The sequence below is a fragment of the Cygnus atratus genome, chromosome 8, assembly GCF_013377495.2.
Source record: "Cygnus atratus isolate AKBS03 ecotype Queensland, Australia chromosome 8, CAtr_DNAZoo_HiC_assembly, whole genome shotgun sequence".
Taxonomy (NCBI): Eukaryota; Metazoa; Chordata; class Aves; order Anseriformes; family Anatidae; genus Cygnus; species Cygnus atratus.
This window is the reverse complement of record NC_066369.1, coordinates 28,145,116-28,168,488: the sequence shown is the minus strand read 5'-3', so window position 1 is coordinate 28,168,488 and position 23,373 is coordinate 28,145,116. Positions and strand designations below refer to the sequence as shown.

Sequence of the window (23,373 nt, the reverse complement as noted above, 5' to 3'; positions counted from 1 at the left end):
TCTCAGCTCCTGCTGCCCCCAAAATCATCAGGAAAGGGTCAGTCAGCCTGGTTTCCAGCCGGGATTCACTTGTTCCCTGCCTTTTCCTCTCAGGTAGACACTTTACATTGACCTGTGAGGCTGGGACATGGTCTAGGCTGAGTGACTGGGGTCTTGTAACCCTGTGTTGTAGCCACAGGGTTGCTAAATCAATTCCCATGTTCCTATTCCTCCCTGTCAGGTGAATGTAGCTGTTCCTCCCTGTATTGTGTTACTGGCTGCAGCGGCCTACCCACGTGGCCTACCCGCCAGCCCTTGCAGTGGTGGGGCCAGAGAGCTCGGTGACAATATCAGTGCTCCTGGCATCCTCACCCAGGCCCCTGAGGGCATACAGAACAGAAATCTGCTTTACAGAGAAACTTATAGACACAGAGACAGAGAGAGGTTGTTGGAAGCAATCTGGGGAGTCCTTGTGGAGGTGTTAGCAGTCCCCACATTGCCAGCTTGGGGTTCTGCTGTGCTTGCTGCAGAACCCAGTAAGCACCCAAAAACCCACCAGCTTTCAAGGCAAATTACACCTGCAGATCTGTCTTCCTTTTATACCTCATTTTAACACCCTCATGCTTGCGTAAATCAACAGCACTAGAGATGCAGATAGCAATTATTACCATTATGGACATTTGTGCTTTACCTATCAGTAGTGCAGGACTCCAGGTCCCACTGTGCTGGGCACATTGCAGCCCCACAACAAATGCCAGCCTCCCCCAGATCCTCCAGGACCCGGCATTTCTTTTGGTTTGTGTAGGACCGGATGTTTTCTTCCTTCCCGTGCCTCTGCATTAGCACTGGACGAAAAGGGAGGCGACAATTTCAGAGCTGCTCCTGGTGGGCAATCCTCGGCTGCTGTAAAATCGCAGGCTCGAAGGGACGCAGGCGTTTGGGCACTCAGCGTGACATTGACCCCGAGGTAGGAAACAGCCCTTATCTCCTCTCCTGTTAGCTGGTTATCTGGAGCCTGCACCTTGCAACCTCAGGTGTATTGTCATCAATCATTTGCTATTTTCTGTTGCGTACTGGTTCCTCGCTGCCCTTCCTTTGTTAATAACCCAGTTTGCCTATATCCATAAAAATATCTGATTGTGACACCATTTATCCAAAGCACCATACATCCATCATGTACTTATGAGAGAGATAAACAAGGTCTCCTGGGAAATATGCCGCAAGAAATATATAGGATAAATAACTATATCAAATGTATGTCAGTGTGCAAGAGGGGAAAATCCATTCATTAAAGCCAGGGTGGAACTGCAGTGTTTTATTGTACCCTCTAAGCTTTTAGTTTAAGTAAGAAACGTACATTTTTGCTGCTTATCTCATCTAGCACAGCTCTCATGCTGGCCACTTCAGCAGGAGATATATTAGCTTCTTTGACTGATATTGTAAATGTGTAATTGCTCATAATCTCTCTTTTTTCCTTTTTTTTTTTTTTTTTTTTTTATTTTATTTAACAGACATTAGAGACAGCTTCACCCTCCCTCTGACTGCAGCTTCCCTGTTCCGGAGCTGCTGCTGGGAGGACGCCTGGGCTCTGGGTGAGCTGGGAACAAACCTCAGGGCTGGTGGGATTCCTCTGGTATAGTCCCTTTAATCTCCTGTGTTTCCTGTTGTAGTGCCGGCGATTCTCCAGCCTGGCACCTATCCTTCCAGAAGGGTTTCCGAAGCTGAGGCTGCAGGCCTCCTCCTCCCTCCCCAGCCTCCCAGGCAGCAAATCTTCCCCTCGACAACTTCTTCCCCCGCTCGCAGAAGAGGTACGCTGCTCCCTAACCTACTCGACGCTCGTTTGCTCCTAGGCTTTCTCCTTAGCCCTGCCCAGGTCCATGTACAGGTAAGAATTGAGCCCATGAGCCAAGCTAGCTGTGGTTATAGGAGCCCTATCTCATGTTTCTACATAATGTGCCAGCCCCGTGCCAGAGTGTTGGTAAAACCGTGGCTGAAAACTGCTGCTCTGATCCCACATTTCATATTCCTCTGGGCAAAATTGCACCAAGTTCAATGGGTGCTTCATGCCGCTGCATTTTCCCAGCATAGAAGACATCAGATTCAAGCCCTCGGGAGCAAATTTGTCTCTGGACGAGCACAGCCTTTACCTGGAAAGGCAGGGTTGGGAAAAAGGCCACAGTTTTATCACCCATTTGCCCATGTCTTAGAAATATGTCAGAGTAATTTTTCACTGAAAAATCAAATCTCAGTGCTCGAGACAACATGGTTTGTTGTTTTCTTATACAAAAAAAAGAGCCTGCAGTTTCATTTTCGAGCAAAAGAGAAGAAGCAGTGAAAAAATTGTCTTTTGGCAAACATGCACACAAAAGAAAATATGGGGCCAGATCTTCAGGTAGCATAAATCAGCTGCGGTGAAGGAGCTACACTGATTTACATCAGCTAAGTGTCAGACTCTAAATCACTACTGACACGCTGTTGAAAAACAAGCATTTCCAAGAATCAGAGCTGTAGCTGAGCAATTTTTTTTCACTAAACCACGGTTCCTTTCTACTCCCTCTTTCCATTCAAATGTATATAGAAGTGCTCCTTTGTGCTTTGAGGTTTTGTTGCTGGTGTTGCTTTTCCTAATGCCTAATTCCTTCTCAGGGCTTTTTCTTTTTTTTCTTTTTTTTTTTTTCCCCTTTCCTTCCTTGCAGTGAAAAGCACAGTGAAATGAAGTGCTGCTCACCTTCTGCCCACCCCGTGTTTTTGCAGCAGTTCATTAAGAGCACTGAGCTGCAGGCTCTGGCCACAGTCTCTGGATGCAGTTCAGTACCATGTGTATTCTTGTGCTGAGATTTACACCTTACATTCAAAATCAAAAAAACTTAAATCAAGCAGCCCATGAGCATCTTCTCTGGTTCTGGGTGCCTGGGAGATAAAATGCCTGTGTGCCCATACTCAGTCCATCATTGATCTGAGAGAGGAGCAGCCTTCACGTGTGCATGAACACCCTCTGCAGAATAGTTTCATTTGAGCCTCTCTATTTATTATTTTACTTATTTACGTAGGATTCCTCATTAGTTCGAGTTCGCATTTTGCAATGGCTCTTTGGTGTCTTTGGGCTTAAGCTTCCTCCCGTACAGATCAGCATATGGCTTTGCTGAAAACGCAGCCCTGTCCAATATGCTAGACTTAAAAATCTGACAGTGCCAACTTATAAAAGTTTCATGGTACATATGTCAATACCAACTGCATAAAAATGCAAGGATCGCGGGCTTTTAATTTGTTTTCCAAAGGCAAACATAAAAATTTCTGCGAGTGAAGCTTACTTAAGTAAACAGTTTTAGTAAATGTATTTCATGAGCAGCAAGAGCCCCACGGTCATGCAGCAGCAAAGCCTCCTGTGCTGGTTCTCCGCCACCTCCTGTGTTCTGGCAGCATGGCTGTGACCTGGTGGGGACACCAGTGGACCTGGTGGGGACACCAGTTAACACAGTGGGGACACCAGTTGACACAATGGGGACACCAGCAGACCTGGTGGAGACACCAGTGGACCTGCTGGAGATACCAGCTGACCCAGTGGGGACACCAGAGGACTCAGTGGGAACACCAGTGGACCTGTCCAACCAAAGCGCTGGTGGAGCAGGGTGCAGCCAGGCACGCACGCAATCAGCCTGAGCAATTTGTCTGGACAGCAGCTGGGTTTTGTACAGCAAATCCAGCTCATCCCCCTACGTGTGTAAATGCAATGCTTCGTCCCCAGCACAATGCAGTTGCAGAGTTATGCCCGCCGTATTTATTGCCCAGCACAGACACCAAAACACCTCGAGCACGTACCGTTGGGGAGCAGTGCTGATTTTAGCACGCTTTGCTCTGCACGCTCGTCCCCACGCAGGGTGCCCCGCCGTGCTGCGGGGCAGGGTTGGTGCACTGCCGGCTGCGCCTCCTGGAGCCCGCCTGGCAGGGAGCCCAGGGCGACCAGCAGCTCCAGCGCCCGCTCGTCCCAGTGCCTGGAAAAGCATATCGAGTAAGAGGCTGAACCAAACTATAAAGTAAAATAGAATAATTTTTAAAAGTAATATAAAAGCAAAATATAAAATAAAATAAAGTAAAACAAAGTAAAATAAAATAAAATAAAAATAAAATAAAAAAAATAAATAAAATAATAAAAATAAAATATACTGCGAGCTCTTTCTTTCTCTCCTCTGAAGAGCTGCCATTTGACTTCCCTTTCCCAAAGGGCCGCTGGTAGCTCTCTCTGCACTAACTTTCCCACCTCCAAGCAAGGGACAAACGTCTCCTAACGTCACTGTCATGGAGCTGTTCTGAAAAGTCTGCCTGTCCCTTTGGAGACAGGTCATTTTGAGGCTTTTTCATTACAGGACAGACTGAGTTGTCAGGAGCGTTCGATACTATAGATCATGGTGGCACTCCTGAATGATGGGAGTGCTTGATGGCTGTCATTTACTGTCATTTTTTATTTACTCAACTGGCCTTCATTTCTGGCTTGGGCACTTTATTAATCCAGACAGTAAAAATGGATTTGTGTGCTCTTACTTAGTGCTGGATGAAACACTGGGGTTTCTGTCTGCTGAAACATCGGTCTTTACAAAACTGCTTTTGGTCTTAAATGCGTCTTGAAACTAAAAATCTGTTTCCTTTCCCGTAAGCTGGAAGCTCCCCCCAGCACTGCTAAAAGCAACAATGCTCAGAGCAGCTTGTCTGGGTCCTGAGCTTTCCATGTGCCTCATCTCAGGCAGATTCCTTGGATTTGGAGACAACTCAAAGAACTTGAGATTTTTTTAAAAGAAACCCACTTTGGAGCCACTGAACCAGTGCTTTTGAGTTCAGTTTCATAAACCATCTACCCATCTCTGCTCTTACTCCTTAGCTCATCACAGGTTTGATTTTCCAATGGTGAGACCCTAAGTAAGAGCACATAGCTGAAGGCCTGGAGCTCTGCTTGGTGGAACTGGTCTCAGGATTAATTTATTTATTTATTTATTTATTTTCTGCCAGCTTCAAGTGCTGATATTGGGAAATGTTCATCATCACGGATCAGGACACAAATGTCTAGAAATAATCCTGGCATTTTTTTTGAAATAGAAGAGCGTGTTCTGAGGTTAGCTTTTTATTGGCACCCATTTCATTTTTTAGAACAGAACATAAAGTAATAAAGCATAAATAAAAGCCTGTCACTTGGGGACTGACACTTTTTTTTTTTCTCAGATAGATAGTTTCCTCTAATTAAAATGTTTCCCTATCTGGGGGAAGCCTGGCAATTTGGCAGCTTTTTACTGGAACATCAGTTTTGGTGGCACTTCACTGGAGCATCACTTCCCAACCACGTAGCCTGACCCTTTCAGCCTCCCTTCCCTCCCTGCCTGCCGGGGTTTGCACTCCTGCCCTTGCAGCAGGCATCCACTTCGGGATGCCCCAAGTGCTCCAGGGAATCGCCATGCCCAGGATGTGCCATGCCAGTCAGCAGGGACCGGGTGACAGTCTCATTCACACCGGGGCCTTACTTGGGCGCTTGCTCCGCTCGCAGGCATGGCCCTCGTACCCCGGCTGGCACTGGCAGACACACGTGTCGCCCACCAGAATGGGCTCGCCGTCGTTCTGGCACGGTCCGCAGCGGCAGGCGTTGAACTCCAGCAAGTAATCATCCAGAGCCCGCTTCAGGTGCTGCCGCTTGGTTTCCATGTTGCTGAGGTCGCTCCTGCGGAGAATTTCGTGGATGGGTTGCAGCTGTGCAGGACGGAGACAAAAAGTGGAGTTTGGGGATTTCATCTAGGCATAGGCCCAGGTGCTGCCAGGCCACAGTCAGGGAGCAGGGAGGTCACTGAATGAGCTCGGGGCTGAGCAAAAGAGTTTGTCTTCTTTGATAGCCCCATGTACATCACACAAATGCATTACCAGTGATAGGCCCCAGCAGGAAACCACTGGCCCAAAACTCTTCCCATCTTAGGGGTTTGTGCAGGGTTGGCTTGCTCTGGAGTTTCAGTGTGGGTGCAAATGATAAATTCAAACACCACAGAAAGCCCATTTTTTGATTAGTTTCTTAGTGCTACCATGATGTCAGAGATTCTCTCATGCTTTTTCCCTTTTTGAAGCAAAACATTTAGGTAAGAGCTTTGGACTGTGGGTATCATCAAAACTTAACACTGACCTACCACTGATGGTGACCAGATTGCGAACAATCCAGTAAAGGCACAGCACGGAGACTTTTACCTGCCTATGTTTTACCCTTTGTTACAGTGAAATAATACTGAGCTATCTACAGCTTTAAAAACAAGCTTGCAATATTTCCAGTGGCAAAATGCAATTCTTGTATACCATTCAGCAAAAATAGCCCAATGTGGACAACTGTAATTGTAACCTGGCTTCTGCTTTGAACCTATTATATCAAATCGATTGGATTAGCCGAAGGGCAACAGGCCCCAATGCTGGTGGCATCATTCTGCTTTTAAAAATGTATCTCTTTGGGGTGTTTTAGGCATTCAACTATGTTTAGAAGATGGCTCCCTGAAAAATCTCAGCCCTTCCAGTTTTGCCAGTAATAAAAATGAACAATGAAGCTGCGAGCTCCAGGCTGTTGCATGGACATATTTATACGTCCAAGGTGCGCCTGGCTGGGAATTGGTGGACACTGGTCCCAGGGCAGTCCTGGGCATCACCTCATTGCACAAGCACATAGGGAGTGATTTGTGGGGAGGGCCAGCCAGGCTTTGGGAAGGGCTCTTAAACAAATTTGCACAGGCCTGTTTAACAAACGAGCGTGAGCTGCAGATAAGAGCGGCTGAAGTGGACGTGGGCGCTTATCAGCAGCCTGAACTGCTGCTGGTTGCACAGAGGTTGCTGAGCTCCAAAAGCAGCCAACAGACAGATCAGCATGTGGTTTACTGGAAAATTGCAATAAGCTTTGCCCAGAATTGATGGGAACTTGTGAAGAAAGGTGAATAACCTGCAGCATGCGTTCAGCTGTAACTGAAAGCACTTGTACTTTAACTGGCCTTTCTGCCACCAGGGCGCTGCCCAGAAAGATTCCCATTTCTCCCGACAATAACACAGATCATTCCCAATTCCACCTGCCCATCTCCTTTCTTCCACTGTCTGGCTTTCCTGCTGGGTGCCCACAAGTGGTGATGAGAAGGATGTTCATGGCAGTGTGTCCATGCCATGACTGAGGGCCTTCCCTCACACCACGAAGCCCTGTGGGATGCTTCAGCAACCTTCCCATTTTATGGGATATGCGATAAAATAGGAGGCAGGAAGAGAACTTTGCTGATTTTGATCACCACAGACCCTCTTAGCAGAGCATGGAGAGAGACAGGACCCACCTAAGAAAGTGGGCTCCCCTGCTCCAAAAACTCCTGGAAGCACCCAGAGCAAGACCCACCGTGGTGTGCAGAGCTTAGGCAGCGCCACTGTGGCTCTGAAGCACGTGCAGTGGAGGGGGGGGCATCTGTGCAAAGCCTTCCTGGGGGGGGGGTGGGTGCCTCCCCTATGAGCCCCCTGCTTATACAGGAAGGCAGGAGCATTACAGAGAATAATGGGGATGGCTGCAACTATGGAGAGCCGTTCATTGGCAAGCTGCTTGGGGACACATCAAAAACTTAACTCGGCACTAATCCAGCATTAAGCTCCTTGTCTGTCTCCCTGCTGATGCTGTCGGTGGGAGATGTACTCCCCATTGTGAAATGAATAAGAGGTTACTAGATCAGTGGCCCATTACATTTAATCTTGTTCTGTGATGGGATCACAATAAAAATACGAAATGATCTGCTCGACTACACTTTCATTCGTTATAGCGGCAGAGTTTCTTCAACTGCAGAAAGCCTTACCTCAAAATCAATAATAGCAGGATTGTATTTTAATGACCTTCCCCAGCGACGATACATGTTGCCGTCCCAACTGTTTAAGAGCCCTCCGCTGCTAGCAGTATCTCCACCTTTAATCCGGGGAATAATATCTTCCACAATGGCATTGTGGCTCTGCTCATCTGAAAAGTTGAATTACACCCATATATTTAGTTACAATTTCCACACCTACTCTGGAAACTGAGGTGAGATCACTCATGAGAGGGGCTACCAGAGGCACGATGCTGTGCTCCCCACATCAATGGGCGCTCTGCTTCCCCCTTGGCCTTGTACAAGGCGATGGGTGACAAGTTAAGCATCCCAAATGCCCTAAAACACTGTGACCCAAAGGTCCTGCACGGCTCCAGCCTTTGTGTCTGGTCATCACTGGCTAAAGTGATTTACAATCTGGGGCTTCCTAACCTCTTTGAGTTCTTTTTATGGCCAGATTTGGCTCCTTTAATCGTCACCGATGTTGCCCTCTCTGGGCCAGTGTGGGAACCATGGGGCCCAGCTGGGGCTCTGCAACATGTTTGGTCCAGAGTGGTGGCACATGGGACACGTGCAGGAGGGACCAGAGCCACAGGGCATTCCCCAGGGGTGCTTGGGGGAGTCTCGGACCTGGTTTTAGTGTTTTCTCCCAGGTTCCTCACTCTTGGCCTGGGGTGGCTAAAGGGACCGGAGCTCCCCAGTCACCCATTCACCCAGCAACATATATTTGTGTTCAGATGCTGTAACTCAAGTTTCTTTCAAGAGGAGCCAGTACCGCTGGGGACTTGGCCCTGAAGACATATTGGTCCCACCTTTGGGCCTGAGCTGTGTCTGAGGATGGCACCGGAGCACCCTTTTCACACCCTAGTGTAACCCAACTTCTGTCCCCAGGCCCAGTGGCCACAGACCTATCCCCCCAGCATACCCTCTTCCAGAAGTTTTTTATTATCACATTGAGAGTATGACACGGATGCTCCCACTTCCATGGCAAACTTTTTGACCGAAACACCAGCTGAGAGGCCAAAACAGGCCATGACGTCTTCAGAGCGGATTTCTGCAAAACAACGAGACCAGTAAAAGCAGTGGCTCGTACTGAGTGGATGATATTCATTTTCCTCATGATATCTTTGATGTCTATTAAGAAAATATTCATCTAATTGCATGGTCTGCAACTTGAAGAATTATTCCATAGCAGAAGACAGGCTTTAGTCTTGTAGTGGCAAAGCCAAACTTTTTTTGGGGTATGTTGGGCCTACTGCACAAGTGAATAGGGAAACTTCCTTGACATAAAGTGGTTTCCTCAGAAAGTATTATAAGAAACCGAATACCTTAACACATGGTTTCAAGCATGTATTTCATTGTTCAGCCTATTTATTTAAAAATAAAAACATTTTCACACACTAACTCATAACTAAAGCTGGGAACAGCAGTTGAAATCAACAGATCCTAGCTAATTTCCTAATCTGAGGGTTTGACCTGTGTATTAGTGGTTTAAGTAGCATCTTCAAGAAGCAACCTGCAAAAGCTGTGTGCTGGGAGCTGCAAAGCCCTGCAGCACGGTGCTGTGCTGCTGCCACCAGCACTGCCGCATACATCACCCAAATTTGTAACTGGAGACCCATGAAGTGACTGCAGAGGGGAGAAGCGAGCTAATGAGGTGGCTTCACCGAGGTAAGCAATGCGCCTATTTCACACAGCCTGTTTTTTTGTTTTTCTTTGTACACACTTCAGCCTCCTGCAAATATAAGGCCATCTTCTGGAATAGTTAAAAAATCCATTGATTTCAGTAAATACAGGTATTGTAAGTAATAGGTAACTTTCGCGTTGCTCTTTTTGTCAGAGGATCTTAAAGTGATTTACAAAGCAGCCCGGCGATCAATACCACCCTGTTGGAAGGGAGGCACAGAGGTCAGCAGGATTTGTGCATCGTGGCTTAGCAGTTTAATGATCAAGGCTGGACCCGGAGTGCCGAGCTGCACTGCCTCACCCAGTACCAGGGATCAGCGCCTAATCTTGCTCATATTTAAGACCCTGATCTTAATTAGCTCCTGTAGGTCCTGCTCTGCGGGAGGGGCCAGCTGGAGCCGTGTGGGCACGGGGCTGCTCATTGGCTTGGAGAAGGTGCTCAGTGTCCCAGGAAAGGGACTCCAAGTCCTGGAGCCAAAGTGGTGGGACCTGAAGCATGCTCGAGACTTCATGGGAAATTACATCCCATTGCAAAACGGGCCCCTTGAGGAAGATTAAATGTGTAGCACTCAATTACTCGTAGTAAGCTGTTCAACAGTTGTAAATGCAGTGGGTAAAGTTCATTCACCCAAAGCACCATGAGTGATTGCTCATCTTGGTGTTGGAATGCCATAAAATTAAACTTGAGGAACACCCTGATTAATTGATTTGCCATGGTTCCTGTTGAGTAATTATGTTCAGCAAGGGTCTGTCAATACAATTTGCTATTGGTTGCAGCAAGATCAGATCTTGATAAATGAAAAGTGGTTATCACTGCAAAAGGGTGGTCATAGAAAATATTGGCACTTGAGGGGGGAGCCCTGATAGTTTTTTATAAGATATAATTTGCGATAGTTGAATGTGCTCAAGTGATAAGATTTACTGCTGCATTTTGAATTAATCAGAATATATGAAAGACTCTTTCTAATTTACTCTGAGCATAATGTTTCTCCCATAAATGTTCTTGTAATGTGTGAACACATTATACTGTTTTCTGCTAAATAATAGAACCATAACAATCTATTTTAAAAACAAGTAATGAAAAATATTGATGGCAGAGCAACAAGGGACCTCGTTCTGACATATGTATTTATTTCACTCATGACCACATCCATAGAAGCCCTTGCAGCCTGAAAGCTAGAAACAGGTCTGGCTGCAGAACTGCCATCCTAAACTCTGCACAAGTGGGTTGTGGTCTCTTCCTGGGTGTCTAAACCCAGAAGGTGACTTCATTTTCAAAATCAAGGGTTTTTTATGTGCTTAAAGTCCAGCTCATGCCTGTGCCTAGCTGGATGCTCAGTGGCCCCCCAGGTATCTTTCACTTAGAGAGGACTCATCCTGGGGACTTTATTTCCTGAACACTACTGGCTTAGTCATCAGTCTAGGGAAAAATAAAAAATATAAATAATAATAATAAATAAATAAAATAAAAAATAAAAATAAAAATAAAAATAAATGAAGGAGCATTTTCTCTTCCGAAGCATTTAACACGTAGCCTCCTGGGCTAGGTGGGCTCTCAGGATGCATGGGTGGATCTGAAGCTGGTGCTGTGGTGCTCAGCCCTCCAGGGGCTCAGCAGAAAGTCTCCAGGCATCTGCAGAGCTTCCAGCTCATTTTCTGAAGCTCTTGTTTGCAAGACTTGAGCACGTACACCCTGATCCTGACCATCCCTCAGGGGACGTGGCTAATCCTCTTGCAAATACAGCCTTCAAGCATGGTGGTGATCACCAATGGAAAGACATTTTTTTTTTTGACTTGACAAATGTGGACTTTCTAGCAGAGTCTGAGTTAGATGAAAATTACACAAATGTGCTACATTAGAAGGAAAATTACATCTCTACTGGGGCACGTTTTTGTCTTTTGCTGAATTTCAGCATCCTTCTTTCCTAAAAGAGGGCATGTTGTAGCAGTAAATCTCCTCAGATACACAACAAGCACAAGATAAAGTAAAAAAATAGCTTCCCTCCACATGCTCGTGATGCATTCTTCCTCTGAAATTGGCAGTCTGCTTCCTGAAGACTTGCTTGCCAAGATGTTATTCTTGTTCTATATCACTCACTCTTCAAAGTGAATAAATGATTTGAAGAGGCATCATGTTTCCAAACATTAGTAGTTCAGGGACTTAATGAAAATTCTCTCAATTGGTAGGTCCTCACAGGAAAAACTGGCATGGTTAACACTCACTATGGAGTGTATAGTTATACTAGTACTGATGGTACCCAACCATTTCAGACTGGCAGGTCCATGGCAGAATTTGGGGCAGACTCATGGAAATCAATGGAATTATAGCAATTTGCATCAACTGTGGCAATTTGCACCTGCTGTCTAAGGTCACAATTATCTTTTGCATAAACATTCAGCCTGAAGTTACCGAGGTGGAGTTACCCTAAGAAGATCAGGATGATGATGTTTAGGCAACGTGGGATCTATTGCACTGTCAACATCTTTGCAAAAGTTGGCAATCTGGTTAGTGTACTGAAGTACCGTATTATTGTTGTTCTGCGTCTTATGTTTTTGATTAGGAAAAATGCTATGCTTTAGCTCTCCAGTAATGGCTATTCTTGTAGTCCAGATATCTGGAGCGGATATTTCATATAACTGAGATTTAGAGGTATGGCTTTCCAGTCTCATACACTCTAATTTGTTGAGAACTGGAGCTAACAGAGCTCTGTTAGTCTTCAGATATGACACTAACCAGAGTAAAGTGGCAGTGGTATTGCCAAGTGCAAAGCGTTATTTCCATTTACAGAAAATTGAAACTCTCACTACCAGGATGCTAAAACATCAGTGGGCTATTATTCTTTACTCTGGCTGAGTTTGCAATCTTTGAGCATTCATAAGGCTGGGCAGAACAAAGATTATAAGCAATAAGAGAAGTTTAGAGAAGTCTAGTAAACAGCACTGAAAGAAAGGGAGAAAAAGTTATTCAGATTCCTTCCTAAACTACAAAAACATTACCCAGATTCTTCTGAAATTAGCTCAGGAAGTAGTTTGTGACACTTGAGCTTCTCCCTTGCTATGCAGTGAGTTGTGTTCATCTCATAAAGAGCACATGGATACCTGTACCCCATGCCAACTGTGCATTTTTGGTGCCTATCATGTAATAGGACATACCAGCTAGCTTGGCAAGGAGGGGCTGATGAGTATCCACCCTCCCAGGGCCCAGGGAAATGATGGGTATGGGGAGCAACCAGATGAATTATTCAGGTGGGCTGGACCCACTCCATGGTCTCCAGGTGGGAAATGCCTGGTTTAGAGCAGAAAGTTGTGAGCAGAGAATTTTGTGCATTATTCTAACCTTTTCGTCTCATTTCCTCTTTGTTAACAACAAGGATGTACTCAAAGACACCTCCCATAGTGCCGGATGTCATGAAATGGGTACCGTAGTCATCAATGAATTTGGCATACATGCCATAGTTGTATGCATCTGGAAGCTCTTGCAGGGAGAGGAGCATGTCTTCATCCAAAATGATGTTGTTCCTTCTCATCTTGAAACGGGCTGTCTGCACCTTGGTCACAGCTCTAATGAATCCAACCTCCTGTGGGCAAAGACTGCCAATCAATATTCACTGAAGAAAAAAAAAAGTAATTTCTAGTCTGGTTTGCAGAGGAAAGCCTGAATCTGTAACAGTCACTGTAGGTTAAGGGCTTGAAAAGCAGGCCAACTTTAAAAGAAATCAGTGGCAATTTTTTTTCAATGTCTCTTTCTAATGTGTGAGGTGGAGGGCAGAGTCATGGTGTGGGTGCTTTGGGTTTTTTTATTGGTGTGCAAATTTCTGCTATTTCTGGTTTTTGTTTCCATGCTTCTTATGCCTTTTATTTATTTATTTATTTATTTATTATCGATTTTGACAGCCTTGACCAGTGATGTGGGACAAAGCAGCGGGGGGATTCCCTGGCTGGGAAGGTGCTGACCCAGGAGGATTTCCTTGTTCTACCACCAGCTCAGTGGCTTCTCCTCTAGACTGGCCATTGCCCCAGGCAAGGTGCCAGGGCAACAGGACCAGCCCCTTAAATGATTCCTCCAATAATTGACCATTGTTCAGCTGCAAATGTCGTGTGAGTCTAGACAAGTGCACAGTAAATACTCTAATGGTGCCAATTTCAAACAGCTTTTAAGGGCATTTCAACTCGGAACACCATCAAAGTAATTATTCTGTATTGTTTGCTGTCAGCAGCCAAGAGAGAAGAGAAGACAAGGAATGGTATATGTGGGAAATACCAGTGTTCATGTTATTAGATGGGAAAAAGCACCACAGCTACTCCATGATGTAAACTCACGAGAAATAAACCTTTTTAATGGAAGCTCTTTTTTTTTAAATATATATATCATGGTTTTTTAACCTTTCTTCAAAAGTAACATATTTCCCTATCATAAGGCAGCTTGTATTAATTGGAACAAGATATATTTGCTACTGGAAATCATTCCCCGAGGACAACTGTTTTGATCAACATCTTGATATTTCCTCCTCCCTCATCGTCACTTTAAGCATTTTTTATTTATGTGCTTAACGTAGCCATGAAACAGGATGGGGTGAGATGACATGTGTTGTGGTACTTCGTAATTCAATTTTATTCCCACTCCCTGTTTGCTAAAATGTAATAAGAACAACAAACAGGATTACTAACGATCATACATTTGCAATTACACGAACAAATTAAGGTACAATTGCTATGTGTTAAAAAATGCAATTAAGAGAATAAACAGACGTAAGTTACAGCCAGACCATGCAATGCACAGATGACATGATTGGAGTATACGCGTCGCTGATTTTTTTTTTTTTACCTTTGCATTGTATTCTGTGAAATTCTTCAGGGATCCTTTGCCACGTGATAAAGAAAAGCCAAGGTTTAGCATTACAGGTACCGATTTAGGTCCAATCCCAAAGGTAAAACCGCCTCCTCTGCTTTTACTACTTCCAAGGGCATTAAGCAGATCTTTTGAATCTTCATAAAACTCAAAAGAGAATCCAGAATCAGCATGAGCCTAAAGTGAAAGGAGCACACATTAATTTTTCAGGCATTTTCCTTCCTTTTTAATCAATATTTCTTTAAGGAGCAGATCATACCTCCATTGAAGCCAGTGATGCTCCTGATGGCGCCAACACTGACTTCAATGAACACAGAATAAAGAATTCAGTCATGAGCCATTTAATTTGGAAATATGTGAGAGATGCAGATAAAGCCATGCATTTTATGTCATCTGTCTCCAGACAGGGGAAAGGTTTGTGTTTAGCCCCAGAAAGCAATGCCATTACGGGCAGGTCTGGTAACAGTGTCTAGTAAGCTACCTTGACACTTCCCATTATAAAGCCTTCCTTCCAGTTCCCTGCAACTCTGCCAAATCCTGACTATTTCGAGTGTTTTTTTTTCCACTCCTGCCTGCTTCTGGATGAATTTATTAGGAAAAAAAGTCAGCAGCAGTGATCCAGCCACTTACGAGGGCAACATCAGAAAATAAACATTGTTCTGCCTGTTTTAGAGAAGTGACCTTTCCTTTGACAGCTCTGCTTTGCCAGCACGTGGAATTTAGCAGCCTTGCCGAGGCTGGGCTGTGCCATTTGCCATCTCTATAAAAAGCCAGATAAATTTCCAACACTGAAAAATGGCATCTCACGTGGTCATGAGTGTCTTCCTAGACCCAGGCAGGTACAAACTCCAAAATCAGCCTAGATGTGAGACATTCTTGAACATCCCTCCCCATGTGTCCGTGGTGCAGGTGTGCTTCCACTAGCAGTCACAGGTAAAAGCGGGAAGAAAACATTGTTGGTGTGGTGGGTCTGTCTGGGTTCAACTGAGAACTTAAGGGGATTCTGCCTGTGGGGAGAGTCTATTGCATTGGGCTTTTGGCTGTAATATTGCCTTGGAATAATATTTATTTCATTCATCCATTGCAAAAAGCATGACAGATGCTTAACAGCACCTATTTACGACACGGGACACCCAGCTTAAGTCCCCCCTCTAATAGGTTCAGTTTCCAACATCCAAAGTCAGATGTCACCCCAAAGCACACAGGCATTGTGATACATGTTGTGATGGCTTTCGGAATCTTTGTCTCACTCAGAATTCAGATTTATGTCCCTTGTAGCCATGCCGTAGACTTAAATGCTTCCAAAGATTGAACTGGTAGCATTGTTCCTATTTTACACATGGCCAATTTCATCCCTGGAGAGGCAAGTGGCTCGCGCAAGCTCTACAGCTCATTAATAGCAGAATTTAGTAAAAAAACATTTATCTTCGCTCTGACTAGGCCAGAATAAGCAGTGGGGATGCCTGGGTGATAAAGCACGTTAGTGCCTTGATGTGCCATAAAACTGCATTTATATCACCGATTGCCTGTTGTCTTGGGGACAGCCGGAGGAAGGTGCCTTGAAAGACAACACGTAGTGAATTCTCCCCCGATAAAATGTGCACAATACCTTTATAACAAGTCGGGCCCTTAGCTGGGAAAACATTGCCGAATTTGACCACCCAAGGTACTCACTAGGAACTGGTACACGTGGAAGTTGTAAGGCTTGCGGAAATACTTCTCGTCATCCCTGTAGTAGAGGCGTTCGCAGGCAACGTCGTACTTCAGCTCCCGCCACTCCCCATTGTAGACGGACTCGCAATGCCCCCCCCAAAAATTAGGATCATACACATACTGCTTCTCCTCCTGTGTTAGGATGTTGTATCTTTGAAAGAAATAACACTCGGAAAGTTATCCTGTGTTTTTTTTTCCCCAACAGACACTGTCCCCATTTTTGTTCTCCTGACACTACAGCACTGCACGTAATCTATACTCAGGTCTCTGGCTTGGAACTGGGATAGCAACTGTAACCTGAGGTTTGGGTCTGCTCTCTCTTTGCTGTCTCCTTCCCAAAGCTAACAGAAGGCATTAGTTCAGACTCAGATCCTAGAAAAAGAAGAAGTCGGTTAAATTGTCCAGTCCATCCCCATGAGCCCAGTTGTGAAAGTCCGACAGCACTGGGATTTCTCCAGTCCCAGCCTAAGCTTTTGCAGCCTGATGCATCTCCCTGCCACAAAAGGTTTCCTGGCAGTCTCTGTAATTGTTTCCTATCTTAATTTCATCTCCTTCCTTTTGATAGCGGTCTCATTTCTCAGTGGAGTTAGCACCCTCCCTAGACTTGAAGCCTCCTGTTTTGCCAAGTCACGCTTATTATTTCCTTACGCCTTTTTCCTCCTGCTTTCCAGCCATCACAGCTGCTGCCCTCCCAAATCCCGCCTGTTACTTAATATTCCCTGTAATTTGATGACTCAAAATGAAAACATTATTCAAACTAGACAGCAGCATTGCTCCTCACAACAGGGAATCATCTTTAAGACCAGGATAGTAAATGCTACTGCTTTTGTGTGTTCTGTGGAGAAAACAAATCAGAGAGCAGTATTAAATGCGGTGCTGACTGCAAATTAATAGATGCCTTGAAAAACTTTTGATGGACTTTTCCTGGGCCAGAGATGCATTTATCTCATTGACTCAGGAGAGTGTTGGATGGGAGAATTATCCGATGACTGGTTACATTGTCATACTGTAGCTCATGCTCTCCGAATGAAACTAAGCAGTTGTGTTAAGACACAGGATTTAAAACAAAAATTTCACAATAGGAAATTTGCCTTTAAATTCATTCCAGAGACTTCTTTTCTATATTGCATAATCAAAATTGGAAGCTGAATGGCCTAAAACCTTTTCATGCATAGAAATACTTCAGCTTATTTCCATTTGGTGCTCAGGCTCTCTGCCCTCAATCTATGCTCCAAATTCCTAAATCCTGGAGTCAAATATTCTCAATAAAAATGGAAGCCACCAGAATGCTGCACCTCCAAGACCTACTATTTCCTTTAATATTTGCTTCCATCAGCTATGGAAAGTACACAGAGAACTGAGATATATTGTTACATGAGCACAAAGAGTACACTCACAAGTACCGAGTGGCTGAGAGAGGTCAAGGTCAGGCAGTAAATCTGAGAAGAATTTGAAATAAAAGCTGGGCCAAGACCTCCAGCCTCTGTCATAGCTACCCATGGCTGTGTGGGACAGTCACTCTCCTTTGGGTTTTGCACAGCATGGTATCAGTTCATGGAGCACTGTTCTTACTAAGGAGGAGAAATATGAAAACCTTACTCCTGCTTTGATTGCTAGAGTAGCAGCTATTGATTAATTACTCACCCCTGTGCTGCTTTTTCAGACCCTGGGATTGGGTACAGGTCTTCACAGGGGCTTTCAATATCTTCATCCTCACAGTTATTCTCATCAGACCCATCTCTGCAGTCTGTCTCGCCGTTGCACACGAGATGTCGTTTAATACAGCGACCTAGAATGCACAGGGACAGGAGATCCCTTGGCCACCTTCAGGAAAATTTTTTGGCAGCCTGATTTTGCTGCTCTGCACACGTATTCCAGTGCCACAGGAAGCCATGCTGTGTGTTGGACGCTGCACTGCTCCATCAGGAGCTTATTGCAATAATCGTAGCGCAAGGACAGATGTTTGCAGGAATCACAACCTGAAAGGACTTTATTTATTTTTTATTTTTTTTTAATTTCTGGGGGTGAGGAGAAAGCCCTGACATGGCAGTCATGGAGGGAAGTGGTGGAGCAGCGATGAAATGCTCCAGCTGAGGAGCTGCCCCCAGAGCTGCTGTGCATTGCCAAATTTCATTAGGATTTTCATTACATGCTCAAGGTGGGAACTCAAGCCACTCATGCAAAAGCAAAGATCTGCCAAGGTGAGTCAAACGTCCCGAGAACAGCCGTATCATATCCCAGTCCTCAGAGCTGGGAATGGCTAAAAATAAGTAATTCACCCCAACAGATTGCTGGTTGGGTTCAGGACTGAGCTGTGTTTTTCTCAGGGAGAGGAAGTGTGTGTTGGGGGAGCGCTGGTGCCCATGGAGGGGGATGTGAGCACACAGCACGGCTGTTGGAGCAGAATATTTCTAGAATCTTTATTCCACTGAAAAATTAACCTTTTCCATGTCACGCATGCCTTCTTTTCTCTCCAAATCGAAGTGTAACATGGAAGGACTTCCGTAAAAGTGGAAAACCCCCAAAGATGGGGAAATCTCATATTTTTCCTTGCACTGTTTCACCATCCTGCTGGCCAGCCTGAATGCATTTTGGCAAAGATCTACCTACGGCAAATGTCATTCTGTCCCCCCAATGTCTGACCCATTTCCCCTCGGTCTACCCACCCGAACTGGGAGTTTGAGCCCCATTCACTCACCAGTCTCCTCGCACCGAAAGTCCTTCCCGCAGCTGGGGGCCCCGGTGCAGGTCTCCCCAGCATGGCAAGCTTGCTCATCCCAGAGGTCCCCCACGCAGCGCTGCCCTGCAAACCCCGCGGGCTGCACCAGCGTCCGGTACCGGTGCTGGGTCATACAAGAGAGAAACACCTAATTCGTGTCCCCGTCAGCATTACCTCCATGGGCCGTAACGCAATTATATCTATAGCTTTTACCCGAAATGTTATTTATCTGTGCAGTCCTCATACACATAGCCTTGTGCATAAGTGGAGGAGAATCAGCAGAGAGGTGGGAGCTCAGGAGAACTGCCCGAAGTTCAAACAAACGAATTTTGGGGGGGACTGAAATGACTGTTTTAAAATCTCTTCCTTATTTTATACCTCGGAAGCAATAAAGAATTTTTCTGATCGCACATTTTGTACTGGGATGTAATGGGTTCAGATGGACATAGACACTAATTGCAACACTGATCCTGAAACATTTCTGATGGATTATTAATGAGGATTGCTGCTCTTTAAACCAGGAAAAAAAAAAAAAAAAAAAAGAGAACAGCCAAATCGTTTACTGATTATAAGCACAGGAACAAAAATACAGGGATATAAACTAAGTAGAAAGCAAAATTATGTCAGGTATTTGAAAATAAATTCTTGAATTATGAAGACCTGAAATTATATCGAAAATTGAGAACAGGAGCTGATGAATGAAGGTTGCTTTTAATTTCTTTTCATTAGAATATTTAAATTAAGAATCAGGGGATACTTAATTAAATCTGAATTTGAAAAGGGAAGTCTTGGCCAAGTATTCTGGCCTGATTCTTCCACCTTTTGCCTTGATTTTGTGTTTTGCAGCTCTGCTGCCTTAAACAAATTTATTCCGTTTACACCAGGGAAAGTAAGAGCCTCTCTACGAGAGGAGCACCTCCATCATATTTGGATGAGTTTACGGGGTGCTTCAGAATGATGAATATGTATAATATATATAATTAATGTGTGTACATCCTCGTTGCAGACACATCTGAAGATAAATGAATACATAACGGTGGAGCCTTACTTTTTTCCCTTGGCAAGGAAAGCAATCAGTCCACGCTGACCACTGGCTCAGCTGACAGTTGACAGGAGCTGGGGAATTAACATCTCTGCTGCTTCTTCTGAGGAGAAGAAGAGAGTGGTCTAAGGGCTTTGAAGCTGTGCTTTAAGAAGGGTTGGAGGCCAGCAGGGAGAAAATGATCTCTGTGTTTTCTTCTATTAGGAATCTGTTTTGTAGGAAACGGAAGCCAGGGCAGACCCTTAGCAGGGGTGGCCGTCTTACCCCAGCCGCCCTGTCCAAGAAGTCCACCCTCAAAATGTGGTCTGGGGCAGCAGGTGTAGGACCTGAGCATTTTGCCTCTGGTTTCCTGCTCTCCTGGGAGATCCTAGCCCTTTCCATCAGGCAGATTGCAATAAAATTGTGTACATCATACATGAGAGGCCAAACACACTGAGAGACAGAAGGAATGTCCAGAAAATTCACATTTTAAAGAAAAGCTTCTTTGGGGCTTTCTTGTCAGGAGCACGCCACAAACTCCAGGGTTAGTGATGTTTGTCACCTGGTTTGAAATCAATCAATTTCACTTTTTTTACACCATTCTGAACTTATCAGTATTTTTTCAGGCAGGGTTTGATGCCCATGCACATGGTAGTGGGAATGGATGCACCAATGGTGCTGAGCGGCAAGCCACAAGGCTGTGCTGACCACGAGGATTCATTGGCTGACTATTTCTAAAAGGAAATACCTAGATTCTGTGAAGGGGGAAATGTTTAAAAAAAAGTACAAAAAACAGAAAATGGCAAGAGCTGTGTATCACAGTGGTTTCTGCACATACATTGAATATCACTGTACAATAGCAAGCAAATACTTGTCTTGCCACCCAGCCCTGCCATTATGATACCTGTGTTTCTGTCCCCACTCCTACAACCTTCATTTTTACACATTTCTTTGTCTTGAGGAGCAGTCTCTGGCATAAAGAAATGACTCTCCAGTTGCCACAGCCTTCAAAGCATTTTAAGGGGTTATTCCAAGCCAAAACATTATCATCATTATTTTGGCAATTAACTAATGAGCAGTCTGTTTTACTTACAAGACTGCAGCCCAAAGAAAAATCCCGATAATTAGCGGAGGTAGGGAGCACACTGGGCATTCATCAGCAAGGCCACCAGACGAGAGGCACAGCGGCTCGGGCAGGGAGCCCGTGGGCACTCATCACCTGCCAGGAGAACAGCGGGATCCTGCAGACACACACGGCACTGGAGGAGGCACCTGTACCGATCCCTCCTGGCTCTGACAGGAGGTTTTGTGGGCCGTGTCCTTCAGCACTTCACCAAGCACTTAATTGGCTCACCTTCGACTGGATTTCATGTTTACCTCTTCATTATTCTGCCTTGTTTGATAAGTTCATCAAACATCAAAAATCTCGTCTTTGTTCATTTTCAAAAGAGATTATCAGAGTAAGCCTTCATAATTAAGTGTATCACTACCATGATTTTTTTTCCCTTCTGCCTTCTCCTTGTCTTCACGTTCCAATTATCAGTGATACCTTTTCTTGATCCTTCTAAATCACATTTGCTTTTACAACAAGCCTGAAATTAATAACTGTAGGAAAAAGAAACAAACAAACAAAAAAACAACTCTTCTATCATGACACTGTAGCTTTAGAAAAAAATAACTTGTATATCCCCTTCCTTTAAAGCTCAAATGACGCTTGTATAGGTTAATAATATTGTTTAGAGAAAAAAAATAGAGGTACATGCTTCTGGCTTGGATTGAAAATTGGGTTGTGTACATGCACTTGTTAATTGTCAAATGCAAAATAATTATTATGAGAATGAATATGAAAAATATTTCTTTGTAAGTCTTCCTGTATAAGGAATTCACTCCAAATGCCCCAAAATAATATGGTGATTTTGGTAAAGACATTTAAGCAGGCTTAATAGTCATCTGTGAAAGAAAACCCATTGTGCAAACCGTTCATATAAGAAGGAATTATGATTCCTCGCTTGGACTTGGATAACGGCCAACATTTTTTTTTTTCTGGAAGCTGTTTACAGAGAGCACAGTGTGCACATGCCTCAAGTCAAGACGAAATTGATGGGCTGACTGACTGGCCCGCAGTTTCTGTACGTAGAGATGGGTGGAAGCAGACTTACCTCTGGGAAGGCGCCGCCGCCGGCTCCCCGTGTGCCACAGCCGTGCCCTGATGTGCTGTTAGAGACAACGAGCATACAGCGAGAATCAAAGGAGAAACCTGACGCAGGCTCCACCACATTGTTTTTCCATATGTAAACGTTTGCTATTATTTAGCTACAAGCAAAAGCTTGAGGCTTCGGCAGGCCGTGGGGCCAGTGTTGCTGGGAGAAGCGCGGAGCCCCCCGGCCCAGCATGCTGCGGTAAATCATTGACGACGGCACCCATCAGATCACAAATAATCAGGACACGTCCTGGAGGCCTTTGCCCTTTTGGAAACAAACTCTCAATTTTCTGGCAAGGGAATATATTAGACTGTTTCCACATGGAAGTCAGTCAGGCCCTATTGAGGCGGTTGTGTTTCTTGCCCACCCTGTACCCTCCAGTTCGTTTGAAGGAGGAAAATCATTTTATTTCCCATCACACCTGTAATTTTGGTGCACGTGGTCACTTTCCAGCACAGCAAACTGAAGATTCTTACAAAATTCTGTTATGAGGGACACGCACCACCCAGATACATCATGGAGATGTCAGTTCAGCTTTTTCCCTTTGCCATTCCCATAAGGTAGTGTCCCATGTCCAAAGCCGCCGGGAATTATCACCTGGCTCAGAAGGGCTTTGGGGTGGTCCTACGCAGTCACTGCAACATGGAGATCTAAACCCTCATTTTTAAAACTAGTTTGGGATGAGGAAGATGCCCCCTCACTCTGAAATTTTGTCCTATCCCAGCTGCTGTGTGAACCTGTCCATGGGTGGTGGCTTTAATGCTTTTAGCAGGCTGGGATCTCAGTGCAGAAGTAGTGGATGTGCAAGTGCACATGTATGAGAAAATAACACCATACAAAGCAAAACACCATGGGTTGTTTATTATTAAGAGAATAGCCACAAGATAAGGATATTTAGTTTTCATGTGTTGAAAAAAAAGGGAAAAAACAGCCATTGGAAAACCACTTGCACATAGAGTTGCACATAGCCTTCAAAATCCCCCCTGAGGGCTTCTGGGCAGGAACAAAAGTGCACAAGGACTCTGTAACATTATTATTAGTTAGTTAAAATAGAAAAAAAAATGATATCTATGGAGACTTTTGTATTTGAACAAGCCTCCATGTCTCCCTGCTTTTCTTCTGCCTAAGAGGGCTGAGATACTTCATGCATAAATGAAGCATTCCCAGCAGACAACTGGAAACTTGAACCTCAATAAATTTGAGAGACAGTGTAATTATTGTAGGAAAATCTGGTCTTGGGCTATTACAGCTATTAAGTGGACAGTGAATTGTTCTGTGCCCACAAAAGACTGGGATAGAAGTGTCATTTTGTGTATTTCCCAAATTAATGTGAAGCTCGTTTCAATAGCCGGTATTGTAAATTATCAAAATAA

General features: G+C 44.7%; 1 protein-coding gene across 6 annotated transcripts; it reads right to left on the bottom strand.

Moving 5' to 3' along the window:
* Nucleotides 1–3,220: 3,220 nt before the first annotated feature.
* On the bottom strand, nt 3,221–22,210 carry C8A (complement C8 alpha chain). 6 transcript variants are annotated; one of them, XM_035537672.1, is made up of 12 exons: nt 21,959–22,210; nt 19,827–19,923; nt 18,758–18,902; nt 17,704–17,848; nt 16,021–16,210; nt 14,323–14,523; nt 12,835–13,075; nt 8,737–8,865; nt 7,806–7,963; nt 5,487–5,709; nt 3,799–3,971; nt 3,223–3,411 (listed from the first exon to the last, which is right to left on the bottom strand). In XM_035537672.1, exons 1-11 carry the CDS (start codon nt 22,075–22,077, stop codon nt 3,820–3,822), a joined length of 1,800 nt encoding a protein of 599 aa, XP_035393565.1. In that variant the 5' UTR covers nt 22,078–22,210; the 3' UTR covers nt 3,223–3,411; nt 3,799–3,819. The 6 variants fall into 6 exon arrangements, with proteins under 6 accessions (XP_035393563.1, XP_035393565.1, XP_035393564.1 ...); XM_035537671.1 differs by having other exon boundaries at nt 3,223–3,432; nt 21,959–22,205; XM_035537673.1 differs by having other exon boundaries at nt 3,223–3,432; nt 19,827–19,920; nt 21,959–22,171.
* Nucleotides 22,211–23,373: the final 1,163 nt, after the last annotated feature.